Source organism: Tympanuchus pallidicinctus, unplaced genomic scaffold (genome assembly GCF_026119805.1).
Source record: "Tympanuchus pallidicinctus isolate F22 unplaced genomic scaffold, pur_lepc_1.0 scaffold5, whole genome shotgun sequence".
In the NCBI taxonomy this organism is placed as follows: domain Eukaryota; kingdom Metazoa; phylum Chordata; class Aves; order Galliformes; family Phasianidae; genus Tympanuchus; species Tympanuchus pallidicinctus.
The window spans coordinates 3,021,434-3,048,304 of record NW_026294769.1 but is presented as its reverse complement, the minus strand read 5'-3'; the positions used below and the strand labels follow the sequence as shown (position 1 = coordinate 3,048,304).

The window sequence follows — 26,871 nt, the reverse complement described above, 5'->3', positions numbered from 1 at the left end:
CTGTGAAACAGGCCACGGTCAGTGCACTAATCCCAGGAGGCAGCTCTCTCCTGGAAAAGTTAGGATGTACTGGCACAGCCTTACTTGTTGACTCTGAACACAGCAGCAATATATTTTAGAAGCACCTGAATTGGTCTCCTGGGAGAACTCAGTATCAGGAATCTGAGAAATAGCTCATAGTCATTGTCAAAGCAGAGACTTTGTATAATGTAACTTCCTGCAAACACCGCTCAGCAGAGGACTATGTTCAATGTTGTATTACTGAGTAGGAATGAGTGTGAAGGATGTATATTTACTAACATTGTTTCAGTCTTCCCAACAATAGCTGTATTTGTACATCAAGTAGGATAGAGAAGACAGAGTGGAAATATTTGATTTATAAAATAATTGGAGCCAAATCTGGAGGACTCTCACCTGGAGTGTTCACAAAAACACACTTCCCTCTTAAGGAGCACGTATAATAATTCGCATTCATTCTGGCTAAATTGTGAATGGTCTGTGGCTCACGAGAAAGCTCTGAGGGAGACTGTCTACTCCGCCTGCAGCACAGAAGATAGCAAAGTGCCTGTGGGAGGGGTGCTGAATTCATAAGTGACAGCAGATCATCCTTCTGAAGATAATAGCAACTCTGAGCCATCAAGTAGTCAAATTCAGTTGCTTCAGACTGTTATACCATGAATAAATGATCCAGACAGCTGTCCTGCTGCTGCTATGGGATGTGTGATAACAGGTCACGCTAAGAAGGGGTGGGAGGTGGCAGTATGCACAGAAGGCTGTAGAACCTGTGACTTGGGCAGTGTCCTTTGGTCCTAACAATGTAGAAAAAATTTCTTCTTCCCAGCAGAAATGGCCTTGTGGACTGTGGGGTACATTCTTGACAAAACGGTGAGCATGAGAAGAGCTTTTACTAAGCTAAAGAAAAAGTGAAGAAAAAGTGCTGCCTACAAACATTGTCACTGTTTTCAAAGAAGAGAAGGGAAGCTTGGACCATACATGTAGAGAAGCCATTAAGCTAAAGGCACTCAGACCAAACTTGCTCCTGCTTTACTAGCACACATGCAGAAAATCATTTGAAAGCACATTCAACTGAAATTGGCATGAAGAATAAAACAAATTAACCAATTCAGTGAACAATAACACATTTAACATTTAAATACTCTTTTTCTCTTTTGTTTTACTGTTCAACAAATAAGGAACAGTAATTAAAACCAGTCTTCTAAAAGAAGAAAAGAAAAATGAAAGGGGGACATTCCAGTACTTTTCATCTTTGTTTCTGGGTTGTTCCACATCATTCATGCCATTCATCAGTATAAATGGTCTTGTCTGTATTCCCATTTCTATTGTAAAACTGTAGCTAAAGCAAACCCAGATGGTGACTCTAAGAAAACCCAAATCGCAGATTTTCTCTCTATACACTGAATGACTTGGCTGCCAATCCCAATTTAGAAAGCATCTTATTACTCCAACAACCATATGATAAACCCAAGCAAGCACTGGAATGAAGCACTTTAGATGTTAGAAAATTCCTTATGTGGTGGGATAAAAAGATGCATCATTTTTAAGAGAAAGTATGTTTTCAACTATGCTAACTTGGGACAATTAAGTACCACCTATCATATAAAAGATATGTTGATTATAAAAAAAAAAAAGTACATTATAAACATAGATACTAAGATTCAGTTGGAAATTATGAGCGGTTAGTATTTTTCATAGTTCCAACACATACATAATTAAATAGATGAAAGAAAAATGTAAAACAGTACTGGCAAAAGGGTTGAGGGACTAGAAGAATGCAAATGAGACTTGAGATGTGATTTGACTACTTGAAAGTCCAAAGGAATTTTCATCTGTACCACATTCATGCACTGCAGCTAGAAATTAATAATCTCTGCATATAACTAGCTGTTGAGAAAAGGGACCTCTGCAATATATTTTGGTCATCACATCATCAGACAGATATCAGAGAGAGTCCAAGAAAAACTGTCTTAGGTGTAGGCAGGCTGAATTTTAAAGAAAGATTAAAAGAGCTAAAATATGTTTAGCTTGGATAAGAGATGACAAAAGGAAGAAATGATAATTATCTACAGATAGCTGAAGGGCTTAAACACCATTAAAAGAAAAGTATTATTTAGTTCCTAGCAGAGGAGTGGAAGGATGAAATTAAGAAATAAGAACATTATGTTATGCAGCAGAATCTTTCTGGCAGTGATGTATATTACACTGTACAAAATGATACCAGTTCTGTCACTTGATACTGCAAAGTTAAGCTGGGTGAAGTAATGGAGACTGTACAGTCAGGGAAATTTCTAGAAAGATGGATTGAATAATCCCATTAGTCCCTATAATAGTGACGTATATGACACATACCAGGGAACACTATCTGCATGTGAAACATATTGTCACAAATCTGCACTATGATTCAGTTTGAAATATTTAAATTACAAACATATATACATTTTTTAAGATTGCTGTTACTAAAAAGTATAGAAACAGCAAATTGCTTCTAAAATGAGAAAGAAGACATTCGTAGCTCAAGTCAAGCCTTAAAAGAAATTAAAATATCAGAGAAGTTTAAGCATGCAAACAAGTTTGTGTCCTTCAAACTCCCATCCTGACAATAAAACTTCCTTGCTGTAGTTCCTATGATTATATATTCATTGTGTAAATATCAAAGAAACATCACCACATGTACATACACATGCACTTGATACATCAGTTCTTTACCACCTCACTGACTTCTGCTCTTCTTAAATGTAAGTGCTAAACTCTTCAGCTCCTGATGGCTGATAACTGGAAATATCTGAATTTCCAGTCAAGACTGAGGAGTGTTTGTCATAATTTTACTAAAGATGCAATTGTGGATTTTTAATACAAGTCCTCAATAGACTACACATGCTTAGTGAAGACATAGAGTTAAAAAAAAAATAAAAAGTGAATGTTTTCTTGTGCTAAATGATAATAACCTGAATTATCTGTTTTTAGGGCTGAACAGAATAGATTATTAAATTATTCTTCAGGGCAGCAGCACTGAATCAATATTAAGTAACTTTAGACTCTTTTTCATACTCTCATTAGATTTAAAGATTACCCTTGATCCTGAGTCTTTTGATTCTCTATTAACTCAAAAATGCTGTCTAAAAATTTTTACAAGTGCAGTAATAGTAAAAAAAAAAAAAAAAAAAAAATATGAAATAATAGTAAAAAAAAAAGTAAATTACTTTTTTCTCTTCTCTGCAACATGAAAATATAAAATAAGGCATAATACACTATTCTCGAAACAGTAGCAGACGAATTCTTTGCATATTACTCACGTTGTCCTGTGTTAATACAACCACAAGGCTCTTTCTCATGTATTTTCAAGTCCCTTTCCAAGGTACAACCCAACAACTGAGTTTCTTTATGCGTACAAAGTTCTATATGCATAGAAAATTAAACATATCTAATAAAATAAAGTACTTTTTATCAACCTCAATTCTGGTAATATCAACAAGACTTTAAAAATTAAATTGTTCAGTATTACGAACCTCTGGTACAGAAATTATATTCTTAGTAGTCTGGTTTTAATTTTGTGTTCTTTTGTTTAGAGGAAGCAAATCTAGTGAAACATATTTACTGTGCCACACAAATTTAATCTGATATATTCATAGTTACTAAGTGTTACCAGAAAAGCCTGAAGTTAATAACAGCAAAATAACACTTGATGTCTTGCTATAAAATTTTCCTGTCATTAGCCAAAAAATGTAAAGGATATGATAATGCTCCAAAGTGGCACGTGGTTTTCTGGAAAGTTGTATTTTTTTGTTTATTTGTTTAAATAATTTATTAAGCCATCTCAGTTAAAGGGAGCACAAGCTTCTATATCTTCACTGAATACCACTTCAGGCATTAGCGTTCTTGAGAAACTAAGCTAATGCTAAGGCATTAGCAGTCACTCCAAAGGAAGTTTCCTCTCAGATCCCACACTTTGGGTAATCCTCCAGATACCATCCAGATCCCAGAAGATCCACAGCTGCACAAACACTGCAGATCAGACCCAAGTGATATGGAAAAGGAAGGAATTTGTGCAGACTGGGAGAAGGAGCAAACCCTTCTTGTTAGATCGACTCATGCTCATCATCCTCATGTCTTTCATACAACAGGAGATTTTCCGTGTGAAAAAATTAATATAGTTTGAGTCTCCTGCATAATGCATGGTTGGGTTCACAGTCCTTCATATGTAGGTGCATATTTATGCATTTTAAAATCAAGATTAGTGATTTTAGCAGTCAGGAGCTTAGAGCTTACCTGATATGTAATGATTAGTAGCAGTGTAAACAAATTATTCTTCGCTTCTTTGGACAAAATGGAACATTATGCAGAATTGACAGAGAAGCAGTGGCTGCAGACACCCAGACTCTAATAAAAGGCCAGAATCCACTGAGAAGCTTTTAAACTTTTCATAAGGCTTATAAATCTTACATAAGGATTTTCGTAAAACATGCTAGACAATATGAGAAATAAAACATGCTGCAGCTCAGTCATCAGCCTCTCCAAACTGTCAGTTCTGCCTGTTGACAAGCTCCAGTGCTTCCTCCCCGCCCTTCATCTAAAGATTTTTGTTCATCTGTTTATTAGTCTTTGCAGTCAGCTCCATTTTCTGCTTTTGCATTTCTCATTACAAGCTGAGTATCTTATCAAAAGACATTGCCACATCAGAAAATGCATTGTCTTTATTCAGTTTTAACATCATTTTCTCTGCCTCATTGAGCAGGCAGAATCACAGGACAGCATGGTGGAAGGCAGCTCTGTCCTGCAGTTTACTTAATAGTCAGTTATTTGGAGGAGGAAGAACATAGTAGGAATGTGGAGCTGCAGGAAACACACTGGGTTCAACCCTTTCCAACTCTTCAACCTGAATTTTCTATACTGCTATGGTAGAAAAACATGAGAGCACTTACTCTACCAGGACCACAAATTGTAGATTCTGAGCACCATTTTACTGAATTTGTGAAGTGTGGATTTGTCTATCGTGGTGCTCCCCATGTTGTGCTGTGCAGCTCTACAACCCAATGGCTGGCGGAGCTGCTCCAACTTAGTGAAGAGCTACTGCTCTGCTATGTTTTGGTGGGGAAAAGGTCTGCTATGCTGGGTGTCTGGATGTACCTCAGTACTGCTATCAATGGGTAGAGGGAGTATAGAAAGCTAGGGTGCAAATGAAGTTAAGTGCCTCCTGCCTTAAAACTCTAAGAAAACAGGGAGAGCAAAGGGATCTGGGATGCTACATCAGATGTTTAGCTTTTGTAGAAACTAAAACTTCATTTTGCACCAGCTGCATGCAACCCAAGCACTGGGGGATAGAACAGAAAAATGAAGCTGTGTTATGCTGCCTCGGTCCTTCATTTAGGCTGAAATGTTTTACTGTTCAATAAAGTGCTAAGGCAAGAAGTAGTACAGCTCTTGTAAACCTAAAGGCATAAATTCAACAAGAACAGTCTTTGATCACTTTTCTTTTGCATCACATAAATATTAGCTTTGTTTTATATCTTTTGGATACTAAAATCTGAATAAATCTTTCCTTTTTCTCTCAAGGCTGAAGTAAAGTGTTGAGATAAAGCACAAAACAGCAGTCATGCTGACTCCAGAGAAAACTGTGGCTCAGTGGAGGATTTACCACTTGCCTGGATCCTCACCTGGGACTGACCTGGGCCACGAGTAGATCCAAATAAGGCAGCACACAGTGCAGTCAGGAACTGGAGGCTATATTGTTGCTTCAAACCCAGTTTGGTTAAATATTTATAAAGGGATGTTTATAAAGGGATATAAGGGATTATTCAGGATGGCTCTGCCACTATGAGATTAGCCAAGCTTTCCTTTATCAGTTCTCCTGTGCAGTTCTTTGCTCATATAATGAAACTCAGAATCCACAGAGAATAATGTTACTGTTGAGTCACCTTTACAAAGATTTCCTCATGACAGCCTCAGGTAGAAAGTTCTTGATGAGGACATCCTTGATTCCCTATGGCCTGGTGGCCTGACACAAGTCATGTCAAGTCCAGTAATTTGCCTCTAAAATTGATTCTGCTCTCCTCCTATATGAACTGGAATTTCCGTGTCACTTTTCCTCCACAGTCTACATTTTTTTGTTTCTTACTGCCTCTGCAACATTCCTTTTCTGTTTAGCCATACTGAACCTCAGCACTGTGTTCTGTTTAGCTTTGCTCCTCTCACATCCAGAGCCAGCTGGAATGATTCTGTGCTATTATCCCAGCTGGAAAGGGGAAAATAGAAGCACATGAGATCCATCCACAGGTCTGCAATCAGTGTGAGACTGAAATTTCTTTGCATGTAGATACTAAAACGTGTCTTTAAAAAAAAATGTTTAAAGGATGTTAAAGAGCTTACAAGCAAACAAATGACCAAATATATAAGGAACTCTTGCTTAAAGGCAATAATTATTTAATCACAGCCATAAACTAGATCATTTCAGGTCAGAAAAGTAAATATATGTTTACAAACAACTAAAGGAGAAATTCAGACTGCTAGAACTTGAAATCTGCTTATATCACAATGGTTAAAATATGCATTCTTACGGAAAAGGCCATAAGATCTATAATTAAAAATACTGGGAATCTTAAATTTATAACAGAAATAATATTTCAAGTTTGACTCTGTTTATGACTGTGCAGAATAACCAACTGACAATGTTACATGAAGCAGATAAGCTTTGCTTAGATATTGGTTTAAGACCTGACCCTTCATAATTCTGTTTGTGTTGAGCCATGAGAAGGTCACAGCTTGAGGTGACATGGCTGCAACCATTAAACCTCTGCTTTAATCTCACAATTGCTTTTTAGAATGTTTGAAAAATCCATTGCTGGAGAAATTTGGAGTAACAGCTCTTGATCAGAAACTAAAAAGACTATTATATGAGCTGAAATAAAATGACAGTTTGTGCTCTGGGATATGAACCAGCTTTGTAAGATCACATCACCAGGTGGTACAAGTGCTGTGAAGTAAACCAGAGCTATTACAGTCATATTGCTTCTTTCCTTTCTTTCTGGCTTCTTAGGTATTCTCAGTTAATTTAAAAGCTTTCCCTGCCAAGTTCCTTTTTTTCTGCCTTTGAGCTGAATGTACTCTTGATTTTCAGCATCCATTTTCTCTACAAACAGGTCAATCACTGAAAGCAGTAGTGCCTAAACTTCTTACATACTTTGTCTACATATACTTTTACTTCCAAACTCCTGACTTTCAAAAGCTTAATATGATTGCATATGCCAACGGGAGATCACTCGCTGTTCTTCACAAGCATCAGTAAATTGAGAATTTCCTAACTATAAATAAAGGTTACCTGCCTTCGTCAATTTTAAAGCCTGATTTAATTTGATTTTGCCTTGCTGGATTTGGGAAATAAAATTTGCAGCTGCAACTGCTCCAGAAGTAGATCTAGGGAAAATAATAATAATAATTGCGTGTCAAAAGAATCCTAGCAATCTGGTACTTGTAAAGATATAACTTTCCCCTAGCATACATTTGATCATTTGGGCCAGAAGATATTTACCTTTACTCCATGTTCCTGCTAGTCTTATAAAAACCCACACAGACCGAAAAATCTGCATCTGCTCCAAAATGTGAAGGAGTGTTCCACAGCTAAAGTCTCTTGCTGTTCGCAGTGTACATGCTGCAATATCACACAAGGCCAATGAATAAAATGTTTACCATCCCCAGCAAGGAATGGCATGTGTTCCCTTCAGCCTTAAGGATACATATTTCAGACTAAGGTTAAAACAAAACTGCGCTTTTCTCGTAGTGGCTACAGGAGCAGCTCCATTTGATTTCTGGAACAAGGCACTGCAGTTCTTCAATTGATATTACTGTGTCACTTGTCAATGAGCCACGTACCTGAATGCTCTTGGGTACATATTCTATTGCAAATGTGAAACAAAGCATATTAATGTAAACTGTTATGAAAGGAATTAATATTACACTCATCTTGCTTCACAGTAAAGTCAAAGCAGATACTTTCCATTTCTGTGACTGCTGAATAGCGGGAATTAAGCTGAAACAAAATGAGGTGCTGGAAACAAACCTTCCAGTTTTTCCATGTATATATGCAGCTATGAGAAACATTTTGATGCCATAGAATAGGAGTCATTGCTTTGAAGAAAAAGCAAATATAAAAAGTGCACATACACACACAAACAATTCAGAAGATCTATGGGATTAGAAATTCAAGTAATATCCTGTTACACAGGTAACTTTATCTTGCCTGTGCTTGAACATTAAAAATACAGTTTAAGGAAAAAACTTATTATTTCTATTTTCCTAGTCTTTATTTGACAAAGCATTGCACTGTGAAAACAGACCCTACCCATAACAATTTCTGAACCAGCGTGAACTAGTTCTGAAAATAAATAAGGCTTTTTCTTTGGAAGCTCGTGCTGGCAAAATGGTCTTGATCCCAAGATACTAAGAGAAGGACTGACCTGTGTCTAGTACATGATTTATTTATCTTTTAATATCATGGTTCCTTGATTCCAAACTTGGGCAGGATAATTCAGTTCCCACAGCTTTCTTGCTTTGAGTGGTTCTCCTGGTTTGTAAGACAAAGCTCCTGAGTCAAACAGAGATCTGAAGGGCAGTTCTATGGCTAGGAATATTATACTCATTGTAATTGGAGTCATATCTGGAGTTCACACCAGGAGCAAAAATCCTTTCATGTCTTATGCCAGAAGATCAGATCCTAAGAAATCTGACAGCTTCAAAGGTGTTGGTGTAAATTTGCTAAACTTCACATACAATGCTAGATAAAGTTCCCTATTCTAGATAGCATTGCATCTAACACTGTTTTGCCATTCATTTTAATTTGTTGTTGTTTAAATACCTGTCTCTAGCATCCATAAAGTATGTATGCATGCAGAAGTGATTTTTGTAAAGTTCTAGCATCCCTTGCACCAGAAGTAATGAATTTTAAAACATTTGCATACTCATAAATAACATACATTGTCATGAGCTTCACAACGTTTTTTTTCCCCTCATAGACAATTTACAGCCATTGCAAACAAGGAGTCTGAGAATAGCATGAGCTCATTGTTCTTTTCAGAAGGGCTTAGGGATTTCTAATGTCCGCAAAGTACTTAAGACTTAATCTTAGCGCTTATGCAGATCATTTCTTGCAGCACTGTGGAGAAAATAGAAATTGACAAAATAGCTCTTCTGAGATAAATAAACTCCAGATTTAATGCAGTTTGAAAATCAGGTGCTGTGGAGTAATGCTCCAAAATAGCTTCAAAGACAGTCACCCTTGCAGGTGCTGAATACTTGTGGCCCCTTTTCTCCTCATGCTTAGCTTCTTGTTTTTTATTGATTGTGTGCACTGCTCTTCATTTTATCTTTCCTAGCAAATACCATCCAGCAAAACAAACTTGTTTAAAATTCCTGTTCTTACAACTTGGTTCCATTTACAGGAAAAAAAAGAAGTATACAGTCCTGAATGTTTTTAATGGCTTCCAGCAAAATATTTTTCTTACAGTCTTCACTCTTACTGTTATCTCTCCTTTCCTGATAAGTCTAGCTAAAGAAGTTTTTGTCAGATGACATGGATTACATTGTTCTGCTTCCTTTCATGTGAGCTCTGTTTCCCAGAATTTTGCCTTCTGTTGCATACAGTGCAGATTTGTCTTTTTTCCCCATCTATTGTTTGGCAGGTTGTTGACTTTGTTGTCATTGTAATGGGTATCTTAATGGCCAAACTGCTGTAGGAAAACATTTCAGAGAAATTGAACTAATTGGTATAGAGACTATGCCACCCAGAAAATGGCATGGTCTGTTGCCTCAGAGAACGTCACTTGCTTTTCCATGTTTGTTTAGATAGCATATTTACTTGGAACATGTTGAGACTCCTGCTTAAAACATGAAGAAACTGTTGCAGCCATTCTTTACGTCTATGAGACAAACCTCATTTTAAGCAGCTGAAAGACAGTAATCACTTAAGGTGAGCTTCAAAATTATAACCACATGCAATGTTTTGAACCAAATTTATGTCTTTCCAACTTACAATCATTGAATTTCTTCATATGTATTAAGAATATTAAACTCATGGACTATTGGTCACTAACACAGCAGTAAAAAATTTTTACTTGGATAAAAAGTCAGCACTTGAATACAGGCAATTTCTTCCAGGGCATAAAATCACAATCAGACCTGTATTGGATTAGTACAAGGTTTATCACTGAATTCAAACTGCAGAAGATCAAATTCAATATGGAGAATCAGATCTATCCTCAGATAAATGAGAACTAAATAAGAGATTTCAGGATTGACATGTGAAAATTTATAGAAATTAAAGTCATCTTAAAAAGCTGGACTAAGAAAACTGCATTGAGAGATTTCTAGCTTGATCTTTACTGAATGTCACCTGACTTGCTGGAACCAATCTCTTCTCTTAAAGCAAAGTACCTCCCTCCAAAGTCCATTGAATACAATGTGAGACTTAATTCTAGGTAGGAACAGGCCCCTCTAAGAAATCTCTAATACTAGATCATAGTTCATATCTTTCACTCATGAACCATCTGAATTCAGTAAGTAATGCTGGGAGTAGTTCTGTAGTTTGCAAGTGCTCATGGTCAGTAAGTAGAAAAGTTAGGCTGGAATATAAGACTATTTTGTAATATTCCTCATTTTTTAACCATAAATGAGAATTTGGACCCCCAAATAATCATTTCAGGATTAAAAAAATTTGCCTGAACACCTAAGAATGGCTTAGGATTCAGTATTACTGGGCTCTATGTATGGAGAAACCACCTTGAAATGCTGATATCTCCTGTGTAGTTGCAAACCAGTATTTAAAATACTTGAATCTCCTAGCAGGGAGTTGTGTAGAAAACAAACAAATCTTCCATTGAGAAATGATGATTCTCCTGTAGTACAAAAACTGCTCAACAATGTGATTACAGAGATTGCTATCTGGTTTCAAGATACAACGTTGTTTTCAATGACACAGTGGGACTATTTTGTTAGGCTACCACTGGGGGAAAAGGTTCCCATCACTGCCTTTGTTGTAGAATGTCTTAATCCTTTGTCAGGACAGCAATGTGACACAGACCCACAACTAAATACTTCTCTGTATTAGAAAATAATTAAGGATGTATTTTTAAAAAACGGGAGCAAACAACAATAGTAATATTTAAGCAATAATTAATAGTGGGTTAATGAAGCAGGAGCTGGACACTTTCACGTTACATTTTTTTCAAAGGAATACAACAGATAATCTAAAATGCATTTTGCATTTTAGGAATATCAATGCTGAGTTAAAATATACATAGTTAATAAACATGGATTATGTTAAATAGTCCAAATTAAATTTGTAATCAATCATTTCATTTGGAATACAAAGTTTGAATGGTTATGCATGCAGTAATGTCTGTATACTTCATAGCCAAGAGTAACATTTTATTATTTGATCATAGTTCCATCTGATAAACATTAATATTCAAAAGTTGAAGACTTCTATTACATCTGTAGTATTCCTTTTTACATTCTGCAACTGAAAATATTTCCTGAAGTCAAGTAGATCCAGCATAAATTTGTACAACCAGCATAGATTTGCACTGGAAGTATGCATAATGACTTCCTATACCTTACAGTATTTTTGCACAGGAGCTTCTTTGTTGGTGCATAATTCTGGTTTGCTACAAAATTTCTAGCAAGGCTGGAAATACGTGAGCAAAATCAATACATAACATTTGTATAGTAGCTCCTCTCTCTCTCTCTGATTTCAGGAAAGCAAGCTATACCAGTAAGCAGAAGGTTTTGCTGGCAAGCTAAGAACTGCTGAGCACAGCCATGTAGGTCAGCAATCACATCCTCACCATCTCAGCCAAGACAGATGTAACAATTATTTATTAAAAAATTTGTTCTTTGCTGGAAGTAAAGACTGAGTGGTTTCTGTGAAAGGGGCAGCACTCAGTGTCACCTGTTGACACGGAATGTACAGCCTGCTTTTTCACTTTTCAGAGCAGCTTTTGTGTAAGATCCTGACATCAGACAAAACGTTTTTACTTCTTTAGTCTCAGGACACAATCTCTGAAACCGTGTCACTGCATGGTAACTTGTATGATCTTGTATGATACAAAACTACCCACACTTAATTATATTTTTCCAGCTAAATCATCTAAACTAGCATTTCTTTTCAATTTTGTTTTGTTTTGTTTTGTTTTATTTTAGCAACATTTACCTGTCACTGTGACAGACTTTAAAAAATTTCTGTCTTCTTACTAAGCTCTTTGCTACTGAATCCAGTGTCAACAGCAGTTTGGCCTGCCTGAGAGTGACTGAAGGAGGAAAAGCTTTCTTACCTAATCGAACTGCTGCCAGCATCGAGGTCTTGTGCTGTCACTGCCCCTATGATTGTCCCCACAGGAGTGTCCTCATACACCTCCATTGTATACAAAGGCTTGCTGAAAACTGGAGGCTCATCCATGTCCAACACGTTTATCTTGACAGTGGCAGTGTCTTTGAATGGACCCACTGAGTGAAATCGATGGTCAAGATGGAGATTGGAAGCCTCTACTTTAAAGGTATATGCCTTTTTTGTTTCAAAGTCTAATGGCTGTGGAAAGAACAAAAGCAAAATATCAGCCCTGACTAAAAATTAAATTTTGCAAATTCACCATGGTAGGATTAATCTGTTACAAATTAAGATGTCTTCAGTGTAAACTTCAGCTTCTGTACTGATCATTTAAATTTGTTTTGTAGTCACTGAAGAGGAATAGATAGGACATCTCATGCTAAGGTGGTTTCTGAAATAGTCTAGATTGATCTTGACTGCTTTTTCACATTAAAAAAAAATCAGAATGACAGACATGGATGTAAACAGTTTCTGTAAATGTCTGAAATTAACTGTCTGAAGTTTACCTTTTGCAAAAGAGCTATGTGCATGCTAGTTGGAGATCAGCATTCACAGTTTCCATGCACAGGCAGTAAGCCATCCCCAGCTGATCTAGTTCATTAACAGAAGATTTGAACTTCTTTTAGCCGAAAAGGGAAACATGACAACAATATAAATGATTTCAAGTGAAAACCCTGCTATAATAATGGGTCAAATCAACTTTCACATAAGACTTGCAGTGTGAATTCCTGTAAAACAGTTATCTTAGCAGTGAACTGCTATTCAAGAGGTATATTTGAGAAGCACGTATGTGGAAAATGCAGTCTTTAGTCTGCCTTAAGATCCAAGGTATAACTGCTACCACCTTGAAGGCATCATAGCAGCTTTTGTACCTATCTGAGTTTTTGATGGAAATGCATTCTTCAGTTAGGTTGTTTTCATATGGGTTTGTGTCAATATACGTCAATTTAGTATCTTTGGTTTTAGAAAAGCAATCATCTTGAAACCTTAATGCAGTGATATTTAGTTGAAAAGACACAAAAGCTTTATTTTCAGTTAAAGGGTTTTGCAGCATTGGCTTTCATGTTCTTAATATTAGTTAAGGAAGATTTTCCTGACATCTGGGTAAGACTGGCACCTAGTGGCTTCTGCCTATAATTGTCGAGATAGAAATTTTCCAAATGTGAAAGGATATCTAGAAAAGAGGGCAGGATCACAAGTGTAGGAGCTCTAACATCTTTTTTTTTTTTTTTTTTTTTTTTTTAATTTATTATTTTTTTTTCTCTAGACGTCATTACCACAGTGTTTCCAGCTATTTGTCACAGCTGGGATAGATTTAAATTATGCCATTTTCTGTCCTTTACACAACAAGACATAATTGACCAGATGCCTGGTTGGTGTAAATTGAGGCAGCTCCATTAAAATCAGTGGAGTTACTTTGATTTACATTTGCTGCGATGCTAGCATAATGCTTTAAAATTCTTATGAAAAACATTATAATTTTAATAGAATGAATATTCTATAATATTCATGTTCACTGTTGTATATTACCAAAAAATCCCCCCAAATGAGCAAGCAAAACAAATCTTTATACAGTAGATTGTAATATCTATTAAAAAATATTTTAGGAGAAGAAAACCTGGAGTTCACAGAACCAGTCTGGAGTGGAAAATAAGTAGTTACGAGGGGTTAAGCTAGAGAAAAAGATTAAAACAGAGTAAACAAGAAATCTAAGCTCCCGGATAAATAGTAATTCTAACTGATGCCTTGCTTGCATTGGCCATACCCCCTCAAAATGCACAAAACCTGATTCCTCTTATGCTCAAGTATATTTGAAGACAGGTGTGTTAGTAACAAGAAGCTATTTAAATGTGGTCCTTGAAGGCAGAGTTAAAGGCAGAAGTACCAGTTCCTGGTCCATGGGAATGCCCAGTACACAACTTTCATGATGTAAGGAACACAATCCTTGTCTTGGGATGGACAGAAAGAAATAAAATTCCAGGCAGTTCTCGGCATATTTTACAGCACAATATCTAGAAACCAGACACAGTTTCTGCTTTACTTATCCCTCCCAAGTACTATGAAGAAATGCTGTGGTACATTTTTGAAAAGACAGTTTGCCAAGAAAGAAACACATTTTCCCTTTGTAATGTAAGCAACCAGTTCTCTCCTTCTGTCCTCCTATGGACAGACAAATATAGTTGGAGGTTAAACAGTATTCAAAGCACAGATGGCACTCAAAATAAGAAGACACAGTCTGAAAGAGCTGAGCCATCACCACAGGAAGGAATCAGTGACAGACTCCCACAAAACAGCAGACTATAGCCTTTTAATATACAGGAGATCGACCTGCAGCTCACATGCCTGTGGAAAGGTGGGAAGACTGCAAGCAGTAAACAGGATTTAATTTCAAAATGAAAAATATTTTGTGCAACATGTCATGCAGTAAATGAGTATGGTTTAAAATGATTGTGTTTGTGGGAAGGCCATCTTCTGATCAGTTCTGTACCCAGTTTTGCACGGTCGATCCATGCATATACATACTGACAGTCTCAAGTTTTGGCATTCATCTGTTATGCTTAGAGCCTGCCTTTGAAAACAGAAAACATTCAAAGTCTGCCTAGCTCTCAGAAAAACAAAAATGGGGCTTTAGTTTTGAAGATGTTAGAATAGCATTTATTTATATGCCTTATTTAATAGATTATCACTAAGATCTATGAAAGAAATGAGTGATTGAAACCTAATTTTAGCAGATAGTACCCAGTTCCATGTTCATTTACAGTCTGGAAAGCTGTTAAGGATACAAACCCAGTAGAATGTTAGGGAGAATGTTCCATTCTTAAAAAAAACGTCTTAAAGATTAAGAGATAATTATAGAAAAAAAAAAACAAACAAACAAACAAAAAAAACCATAACAAAACAACAACAACAACAACAAAAACAACTGTTTGACCAAGGCTTTCATTTTAGAATAAGTAGGATTTTTGCCCAGAGTAAACAGCACTACAGATAAAACTAAGGAAGCTTTTAACTATCTGTGGACTACTCAGCAACTATGGGAGTACTTCTACTTGATACTCTACGTGCCAGTGTCAGAACAGATGTATGTGTCCCCCTCTATTCATTCTTGTCTTTTCTGTCATGGCTTTAAGCTGCTCTATGAAGTTGCATAGAGCAACTATCAGCATATCAGCTATCAGCATATACACAGCTGTGTGCAGCAAAGGTGTTTCACAAATCCCAAAATTAAATAACACATAAAGACAAATCACGTTATCTTTCAGTCAGGAAGTACCATGAACGGGTTTGTTTAGTATAATTAGGAAAACACAGAAAAAACTAGTTTAAAAATAAATTTCTTTGTAAACATTACAGTTTTCTGTACTGAAGATAGTGGTGAAGAAAGACTGATACATGCTTCTCATTTTATTTGTACTTTTAATGCATTTTGCATCTTGTATCTATATACACTTATATTAAAGAACTGAAATAGAAAAAAAGGGACAAAAATATAATAAGTTCTAATGAGAAGCACAGCTAGGGCATAAAAAGGACTACCCTGTAAGTTTAGTCTTCACGAAGAGGCAGGGCTGAAAACTCCAGAAATTTCTGGAGACAATAATATTGTTTGTTATATAGCCATTCATGATCTACAACTACAACAACAGAAAAGCCAAGGAAAGAGACTGTAAATCCCAAGACCTATGATTAGTTATAGGCAGCAGAACTGTGTTCTGCACTGAGAGGAAGCGAGTGCTATCTTAGACTTGTCTTCCATACTCTGTCTCATGTGCCTGTCAGAAAGCCTAGTAATGCTTTCCACTTAAAAATGGCTCTGAGTTGTTATATGTGAAATGCAAGCTATTAGACCATTCGCTGCTGTGCACTGACACTTTTCACTAGTTGTATTTCTGCAATGGATTTTAAATAGCTTTAGTAAATAGCTAGTGCTACGGAGTATGTTAGTTAAAGGAATCTCCGGGTCAAACAGAAACATTCATCAGTTATAGAGATGAGAACACACAGTTTAAAAAAAAAAAAAAAAAGAGAGAGAGATCTCTACAACAAACCTACAACAAGCGCAGCAGATCTGGTCAAATCTTGAGTGCTCAGACATTTAATGGAAAGTGGGTAAAATGAATGTGTGTTCTGTATGCAGAGAAGGGGAGAAGTCAACCAGCATCTGGGAATCTCCTGTCTGCTGCCTGAGGAGGAGTTGAAGTGTCATATTTGGAGTATAGCACATAGGCAAGGGAGATGCTTCCAGTTACTCATGACCATGTGGCAAACAATTTTTGCAAAGAATATGTAGCATGGAGAAGGAAAAAGGGGCTGCTTTCAGCACAGCAGGACTGAACCTGGAAGGAGACCAGAAACATCTCTCTCCTGGGTTTTTGGGACATTTTGATTAGAAAAGTAGTGTCTGAGTCAGGGTCAATACTTGAATCCTGCCCAATTTCTGGCTTATGCTGAGGCTTCTGTGCATTTATCCTTGGCTTAATTAAAGCTAGGGCTAACTGTGCAGCAAAGTTTGGATCCTTCTGTTTTCTATTTCCTGCTGTATGTGGTCTTTATAGATCTCAGTTTAGAAAGAACCAGGAGCTTGTCGAGATCTGACTTCTCCTATACATGGGAGAACTGCTCTATGCCCACTATACATTGGTCCAGAGGAAATCGGTCCCTTCTGGCTCCCCACTTCTTTCAGTTTATGCTCTGTGTCTTTTTTTGAGTAACCAGGTAGGATGACAGGTATTACATAAGCATAAAACCCAAAAACACAGTAGAGGACAGGGCTGGACAAGGGAAGAGACTGGCCATTCTATCCCTAGTATGCCAGATTCTTGTATCCTAAAGCCAGACAATTCCTCCTTCTTCAGTTCAAAACATGATTTATTCATTTATTTATTTACTTATTTTAAGAAGGAGAGGAAGCAATTACAGTACTATCCACACAGTGGTGCTAAATGGCACTTTTATCATTTCTTTGGCAGAAGACAATAAATTGCATTCAAATTTTAAAATATGTAAATAGTGCAAGAGCAGCAGTAATCAAGCTTATATTGGATCACAGCATGCAAATAAACTAGCAACCTAGATGAATGATTTAAGACATGTACCTTGCCCAGTTTTAGCTGGTCATGCTTATTCAATGTCTGAGACACTGTAAATGGGCTTTTGTCGCCAGCAATTCTCTTAATGTGCTGAAAAGAGCAATTAGGCTTTTTGTTAGCAAATGTTCCTTCCACCAATGTAAACGTAGTCCAGGAAGGCTTCCACTTTCTTGATTTTGATAAAGAAATGGCTCCATGGGATTTTTTGCATAACAATGCAATCAAAAGGCATCTGTGCAATAGCTGACATTTTTCTGCATGCAAAAAAATTTTCAGGAAAAATATAAGGAAAATTTATAAATGACAAAGATGTACTTGAAATGGCTCAGTGATGGATTACTGCAGTACATACAACATTGGAGTATGCTGTGGTACAGAAACAAGTGCTAATTTGCTTTTAAAGCACACTTTTCATTAACTGTTTTTACTGAGTATTACTTATAATTCACAGTGTTGATCCTATTCATTCACTGACTCTGATTTAAAGAATTATTTAAGTACATACCTAAGGTAAGTACTTGTGTCATCCCAGAAGGTCAAATAAGTGTTTTGAAATTGCTTCTTTGCAGGCAAATAAATAGTGCTGCTGCAGGTACAATATCAGTAGCATGAATTTTAGTAGTTGTCTATTGAAATGTGAATGTCCAGCACTTCTGAAAATCTGGAAACTACAACCCATGAAAATATGTCTGTATTGCTACAAGTGTAGAAAAGATTAAAAGACATCTGAGCTTAAAAATCTGGACTGCTTTTGTTTAACTCAGAATCCAGCACAGAAATCGGATGGATTGTGGGTGATTCCAAAATGTCTTAAACACCTGAAACATTTATGGATTAGTGAAAGGGACTTTCTACTTAAGAAAAAAAAACAAACAAAAAACAAAAACAAAACCACAAAACATGAAGGGTAAGATCTAGGATCTATATAAAGGCACTTATTGCTGAAGAATCCATGTGTTAAAATTTATCTTTTTTTCATGCTCCTGCATAGAACAAAGATAGTCTCCCTGATCTCTGCAGCCCGTCACAGTTCCCAGACTTGTTGTGATGAAGATTAGGAGGGTACTAGGATCATTATTTTTCATTTTTTTCCTCCTCATGTTTTTGGCACAGAATACACTCTAACATAGATTAATACTCTAACATTTCCCTCTGGCAACATCAACCAACTTATTGATTACAAGATCCTCCTGCTATTACAAACGCACTCTAAGGTTTCAGATATGCTGTAAATTATTACTGGAAAGACTAAACAAATCAGCAAAATGAATACAATGAATAACATATCTGTATACAGCATTCACTGTGTTATTTATCACTCCCCCCTCCACCCCTCAAATTGTGGGTCAATTATATGTTCTAAAATTCCTATAAAGTGCTATTGGTTAAAATGTGATCGTCCTTATTTTGGGTCTCTCTTCGTGAATACTTTAATCATCACATTCCAAACAATGTTTATTCTCTCTGTCTTTGAAATCAATATATTTAATAATCTTTCCTTTTATTTTTTTTCTTCTAGTACATAGAGACATTATCAACAGCTAAGTTGGGGTTTACTCCCTCAAATGAATATCTGAAAATCATCCATTTGGGACAGTAAAAGGAGACTAGAGGTAGGACCAGTGGCTTTGAAACCATCTGCAAGTCTTCTAATCCAATTAAGAATTGTGATCACCAAAGTATTGAACAGAAGTTTTATTATTAAAAATAATAAGCATAAAATGTTTAAAAAAATCAAACCAAAATTCTTACAAATAAAAAATGAAATATATGATCCTAAATGTAAAACATTACTTCTTCACTTAATGTTCCGAACCACAGTATTCCCCCCACAATTTTAAAGCAAATACTTCCATAAAATAATTCTTTCTTAGCTTCTCATTTGAGCCATGGGTACACACAACACATCTTTGCCACATACCTTTTTAAGTTTGATGACTCCTTCCTGGGTGTTCTCATCTGTTGTGATGTCAAACAAGTTACCTCCATCTCCTGGAACTATGTTGTACTCAATTTCTGCATTTTCCCCAAAGTCAGGATCCACAGCTCTGATTCTTCCAATAGCAGAACCAACATGAGAGGACTCGGGCACTTTCAAATGAAAGATACCTGCAAGAAAGTAGTAAAATTCAATCTCGAGATAAACAATGTAGCAAAAACATGGAGCCTATACAAAATAAACAGACGTAAAACATCCAATTGAAATAATGAGATCAAAAACCCAAAAGTTTAGAGGATACAAAGGATTAGATAGATCAATGTGTTACCCACCAAATATGCTAATTTCCCCTACTTGCTCATTTTGGAACAATGCGACTGCAGGGATCTTAGCATCTTTCTGTCTTTCTGTCTCTCTTTTTGTAATTTACACATATGATCAACTCAACTGAACTTAATTCTACTTACAGACGGCACATGTTTACAATGAGCATTTACACCCTTCTATGTTCAATACAGTTTTTAGTATCTGAATTCTTATTTTATTTGAGAGCACATATCTATGCATGTCAAAGTACTTGAAAGGAAAAATTCAATAGAAAAAGTGTTTCCACCCATTACCGTAATACTCAGTATTATAATGACATGTACAACTCCTTGTGAGGGGGGGGGGGGAAGACATAAAAAGCTTTGTTCACCTATTGGCCACCAGAGGGCGCACTTAGTAAAATTACAGGGGCAAACGTAAATCTCCAGCTCTGCACATTTTTATTTTCCGCTTATTTAACACTAAGAGTAGAAAAAGGTAAAAACATCCAGAAAAGCATACACTTTTTTAGGAATCATTAACATGTAAGGACAAAATGTTGTCATTCAGAGAAAGAGCAATTTTGCAAAAGTGCTGGTCATAGTGATAAAAAAAGCAAGAAGCAAAGTCTGCAAGCACTTTGAGCCAGTCCTGACTTCAGTTCCATCAGGAGCTGCCCTCACTGTTTGACATCATGCAGATGCACAGTACTGTGCAGGGCGGAGGCCTACCTTCCTCGCCCTGTCGACTGCATGTTTCATGGTCACTGCTATACTCCTGCAGCTCCATCAGAGCAGCCCCATCAGCTTAGCAGAGCACTGACAAAGACTTTGTTCCCTGCATGTGAGAAGGCAGGAGGACATCCACATCTCTTTCTCAGGAGTACAGGAGGACAAGCTTCTGTGAATAGTGGGGTCACACTGAGGGGACATGTCAGAGATTTCCCCCTGGCTGTTGTTTAGTCACATGTCCCACAACAAGGTTCTGAGAAGCTATATATCTGCTGACAGGAGGACAGATGACTTCCACATCCCGCAGCTGAATTAAACAGCATACGCTGCTCCTTGTCGTTTACTCCTTACAGTGCATGCTGTGCCAGCTTTTTGCTTCTTGGTATTTCCAGGTGAAGGAAAATCTGACATTCACATTGCTGGACTAAGAGTGAACCTGCTTTTCTGTGAGCTAATAGTTTGAACCAGAGTACCTATTTAATTGACTCTTGGATTGCCCTGAAAAAATGATTTTTGTCTGCTTCCTTCCTCTACAACTCACTTTACATAGTCTATCTGAAGGCAGTACTGGCTTTATTTGTTTGAGACAATCCCCGTAAGCAAAGTCTGCCTCTGTTAGCTCTGCATTTGGACATTATCATGTGTGGCTTTGTAGCATTCATTGACTGAACTACAAAAGATTGTGTAATTATCATTTCACCATTTTATTCTAAAGTAATGCAAAGCAGGGACATTTACACTGTCTTCTTGTTTTAACTGCTGGAAATGAGCACCTTGATGTACAGTGTTATCAAGACTGAGTAGCTATTCCTTAGTTGTATTTTAATGACTCTAACAAAATTTTGATGTGGTATGCAGGAGACAATCACAAATCCTATTGTGACATAATGTCATTTGCAAATATGCTTATTACTGTGTGTCTGCTGTGGAGATTTCTTCAAAGAGGTGGAAGAAAATATACCCAAGAGGGCTTCACCTACACCTGAATCCCTCTGTTCCACTTTCACTGTGAAATTTCAGAAATGATGTCCATGTCTTTTACAGACACTTGTGCTCATCACAGAAGTCATTGCTGCAGTGTATGCTCTTTACTGACAAATTTTTGGTGAACATAAAATGTAAGAGCATTAGATTTTTCCTTCTTTGTCTTGTTGATATATTCCTAATGAACCGAAGAGCGCTCAGATTCATTAAAACAAACATTTCCCTATAAAATATTATACCTGGTTGTAAAATGTATGGGACTTAGATGAAGTCAAAGAAACACTACATTACTCATTTCAGATTGTTTAGGCCTTTATCAGTTATTTTCAATGACTTGGCATTTCATTACTTCCAGAAATTCAACCAATAAAGATAGGGTCATGCAGATTAATTTGAAACTCTGAAGTAATCCTCAACTCTGCCAGAGTCAGATCTCTGAAGATGCAGTATGTAATTACACTGCCAGCCTTCTCTAGCAATAGCACTTTCATAGTGTGTGGGAACTACTAATTGTGCTATTTCAACAACATACTACTGGAATAAAATAAATCAGAACAAACAATGTATATTGTTGCCAGCTCAAGGAGGAATTTCAACAGGATGTAATGCATAGCATGAAAACCCTTTTTATCTTCAGAAAACAGTCTTTGTAAAGAAAAGAAGACATTTGGAGTGTTTACACATGCTGGACATAAAATGTACCGGAAAGATTATTTTGCAGACCCTTAATATTCTATTTCCAGAAGGCAGTACTTTGTGCTGTGAATTTGCTATGATATTTAAGCATTATGCAATTTTTATTGTCTATTTCTGCAGTATTGACTACTATCTCCATTTGCTGTAGAGATACATTGAAACAAGCTTTCTGCTTCTGAATGTGATTATGATTCTATGATTCTATGAATGTCCTGAAAAATTTATTCTCTGCAGTTTCTATAAATTATGGGACAAGGATCTTGGACAAACTTACATAGCACTGATTATACTGCTTAAATATTTCTATGAAATTTTGCAGATTCTCTCATGGGTCTTCTAGTTGCATAAATCTCCTTTTAATGCTTTTTTTTTTTTTTTTTTTTTTTTTTGGTCATTTTGTTGCTGGATTTCTTAGAGGATGAGCAGCCCTGAGGAAAAGGACTTGGGGATCCTGGTGGATAAAAAACTGGACACAAGTCAGCAGTGTATGCTTGCAGTCTGGATGGCCAACTGTACCCTGGGCTGCATCAAATTGTCACCAGGGTGATTGTCCCCTCTTCTCTGCTGTTTGATGCCCCATCTGGAGTATGCATCCAGGGCTGGGAGGCCTCCAACACAAGAAAGACACAGAGCTAATGGAACAGGTGCAGAGAATGGCCATGAAGTTGATCAGTGGACTGGAGCACCTTTCCTATGAAGAAAGGCTGAAGGAATTGGACTTGTTTAGCTAGGAGAAGAGGAAGGGTCAGGGACCTCACTGAAGCCTTCCAAAACTTGAAGAAGCTTGAAGGAGGGAGATGAGATGAGAGAGAATGGTTTTAAACTAAAAGAGGGGAGATTTAGGTTAGATATTAGGAGGAAATTCTTTACTCAGAGTGCAGTGAGGTTCTGGAACAGGCTGCCCAGAGAAATTGTGGATGCTTCATTCCTGGAGTCGCTCAAGACCAGGTTGGATGGGGCCCTGGGCAGCTTGAGCTGGAGGGTGGCAACCCTGACCAGGGCAGGGGGGTTGAAAGTGATCTACAAGATCCCAACCCAAGTCATTCTGTGATTCTATGACTCATTCTATGAGTGACAAGGGGTGTATCAAAGGAGCAAGACCTTACTTCCCTCTGACTGCACTGAGAAGTTGAACTTTACAAATTTCAGTGATGTGTGCATGTCTGAATAATTTACACATAGAAAACCAGTGGCAATGCGTACTGCATGGTCAAGATTTTGCAGTCTGTCAAAAATGGAATCTTAAGGAAAGCAAATCATTAAATAATAGTTTTAAATTTAAAAATCATTTATCTGTTGATGTGCTTAACTTGTGAAATATGTCACAACTAAATTTCAATCACACATAGTGAAGAATCCAAAGCTAGAGAAATGAAGCCCAATGATTACACAACCTAAGCATGTGGACCTTCATCAGCCCTGCCTAGTATCCTGTCATCCACACTGAAACTTTCTTGGAGTTTCAGTTTGAGCAGCATCAATGAGGATGATAAAATGAAGTGAGTGATGACACTATGATGCTTACAGTGCCTCAAAAACGTTCAAGAAGCTCAAGTGGAGGTGAGCTAAGAGCTAATACACACTGCTGCAGACCTTCTAAAATACAGTGGGAAGAAATGAGAGATAAGTGACAGGTAATCAGTCATATTGACTGAAATTCAGCACACATTTACAGTTCTTTTGACATGACTAGATTAGTTTTAGTTCTTAAGACTCAAAAGCTCTGGGACTTGATTCTCACTTTCAAAGGTGCTTTTCTGGAGTTTTCTTGTTTTCCCACAGCTGCAGGTTATTGGTACATCATCACTTAATAAAAAAACCTTTCAATTCCAATGAGAATAAGAAATGAAATCCATCATTGTATCTCGTGAGTAGAATAAGCACTAGGAAGTAACCCAGGTTAGTATCTAAGGACTTTGCATTCAAGCCAACAGCTGATCAGTAAATCTTATCTGAACATTTTTCTCAACTGTCACTCTACATGTACTGTGTGCATATGAGATTATCCTCCACTGATTCTTCTTTGTCTATATTCAATTCTGTTCCTTAAAAATACTGCATTGGAATTAACCTCAAAAACACAAATGTTACAGTCAACAATAGTGAAATAAAATCATTTGTCTTTGATCAAAATCTCTACTGTTTTCTCAGGGAAAAAAACTCAGCTGTGTATATTATAATAATATTTTGCAAACCTAAAGAACAAAATTAAACCAAATAAAAAAGATTTCCTTTAAAAATAAAACTAGTATGAATACTAGAGCTATTTTATCTTAAATTGATAAAAACATTTCAGGTTTTATCCTGAGAAGGTCATAAGGGCACCAATTTCTTTCTTTTTAAGAATAATTCAAAGCCAATGGCTCATCTTTACGTGTTAGTATTATAACAGTGGAGTAAGCAAAACACAGAATACTGTGAATACAGATACTCAGTATATTTAACCTATCACATCAGCTACTGTTAATCAACCGATCACAGCATTTGGTGTGCCTGCTCCTAACATGAGGAAGCTGTGACAGCACAGAGATGTACTAATTCCTTTCCTTGTTGCAGCCCTAAAAACTGTTGGGCCTGGGACCTTGAGCAGGGAAAAGCAAAAAAGATGGGTTTTGTCACAATATGCTGTGATGCAGCTCACATCACCTGGCATAGGCATAGGTATAGCTTCATTTATGGCAAGACTTCTTCCATCTCCAGCACCAGTGGTCTGATTTAGGACAGCCTCATTAGATATAGCATAATTATTTTAGAAAACACTCAGGTCTCTGTTGTGGATCTCTGTGTGTACACATAGCATGGACTACATTTCCCTAGGCTTTTTAAACTTGCTAAAAGCCTGGATGTTATTCATCATAAAAGAAGCAGAAACAAATGTCCCTTGGTGTTTGATCCTACCCAAGGAATGGGTGATGCATATGATGGACTTTCTCCACCACTGGCAGCTCCTGAGCAAGACCCTGCCAGCCCCTCAGGTGAGCTAAAAAGTTAAATTCCTGAGTTCCTCTTCCCTTGCTAGAAGAAAAGAAAAATCAATCACATCCAGTATACTTCTGTGTTCTGAAAAATTTCAACTTAAACATTTGCTGATTGTTTTTTATTTCTACTGAAATGCTCTAGTCAAAAAGCTTTCTAAAAACAAACCTCCCCACTGCATGTCAGAAATTAATTCCAAAGGGCTCAATATCCTCCTAGTTGGAGCAAGCATTTGGGAAATGGGATTTTTTCCCAAATACTTGCTCCAACAGTTTATTTTTTCAGCTCAGGATATTCAGACCCACAGTTTCTGTCTCTCTCTGTTTGGGGTGGATTCTCTTGATGTAAGAGAATACAATTTCCATATGGTTATTTGTGCAAAGTCTGACTTTCTCAGTGCATTTGTGTGCTAAAAGATGTGCTTGCTGGGGAAGAAGGATAATTTTCAGGAGAAAATATCTTTTCTTTTTCAGAATACCATGCACCATGTAATTGACACTTATCAGGTCAGTCTATTGGTAATATTCTATTGATCACACTGTCACCATGCGATAAATCAATACACTCATTCTCTCCATAAAATTTAAATTGCAGGACATACGCAAAACGTTAACATGATAAAAAGTATATTGCTGAGGATGGAACACAGAGTACGTAATGCTCTGCTTAACATCTCTTCTTTAATATCTTGTGGGAGCTTTTTGACTTTTTTTATTACTTTGGCACAAAATGTAATAACACAATAAAATTTTCCTACTTACTTTAAAACTTAAGCTAAGTGTTGTAAATCATCCATACTGGAATAACCATTTTTCTCTAAACTAAGAAAATTAGGTAACTATCCATACTCAGAGACATGGCTGAGTTGCATGATTAAATTCACCTAAACAAAGTATGTTCCACATCTGTACTGCTCAGAAGATTGTGACGTTTTTATTTCCACATACTCATTGGCTGTATCTTCTGTAAATAGTTTTCTTTAAATATACATTATTTTCTTCACCAAATTGACACAATCTTTGTTTTCAGTTTCGGTTTACTGTATGTAGTTTCCTTGAAATATTTTTATTTAATGGATGATACAGATCAAAAAGTAATGATACAATGAGCATCACACTTGTAGCCTCTTGTACTTTAGAATCATAGAACCATAGAAACATGGAACAGTTTATGTTGGAAGTGAATGTAAAGACTTTCTAGTTGCAATTCCTCTGCTTTAGCAGTCACCTTCCCCTAGACCAGGTTACTCAAAGCTCCATCCAGCCTGGCAATGAACACCTTCAGGGATAGAGCATGCACAGCCTCTCAGCAACCTGTTTTAGTGTTTCATCACCCTCTGAGTAAATAATTTCTTCCTAATTTCTTATCTTAATCTACTCTCTTTTAGTTTAATCTTTATCCCTTGTCCTATCACTACATTCCCTGAGAAAGTCTCTCCCTATATTTTTTATGGAGCCCCATTTAGCTACTGGATTTCCCCCAAACTTTCTATTTTCTAGGCTGAAAAATGCCAACTCAGCTTGTCTTCAAAGGAGAGTTGCTCCAGCTCTCTGATCATCCTCATAGTCCTCCTCTGGATTCACACTCATTTGTCCGTTTATTTCTTGCAGCCAATATGATCAACTAAGTAAAATAGATGCTTACATCTTCCAGCTTAACTATTGAAGATTTGACCTCTGTATAAACATCATTCAATTTGAAAAGAAATCTGTGAATGGTCAGATGTGGATGCTTACTAATAAATAACACTCTTGGGTGTGT

At 36.8% G+C, this 26,871-nt stretch overlaps 1 protein-coding gene across 3 annotated transcripts in view; it reads right to left on the bottom strand.

Annotated features, from left to right (window-relative positions):
* Positions 1-26,871, bottom strand: part of CDH12 (cadherin 12) — a 329,076-nt gene that overhangs the window by 26,850 nt on the left and 275,355 nt on the right. For all 3 annotated transcript variants that reach the window (XM_052704301.1, XM_052704303.1, XM_052704302.1), the window contains exons 7-8: positions 19,400-19,587; positions 12,336-12,589 (exon numbers count right to left, since the gene is read on the bottom strand). In XM_052704301.1, the coding sequence (XP_052560261.1) occupies positions 12,336-12,589; positions 19,400-19,587 (442 nt within the window). The remainder of the gene's footprint in view (positions 1-12,335; positions 12,590-19,399; positions 19,588-26,871) is intronic.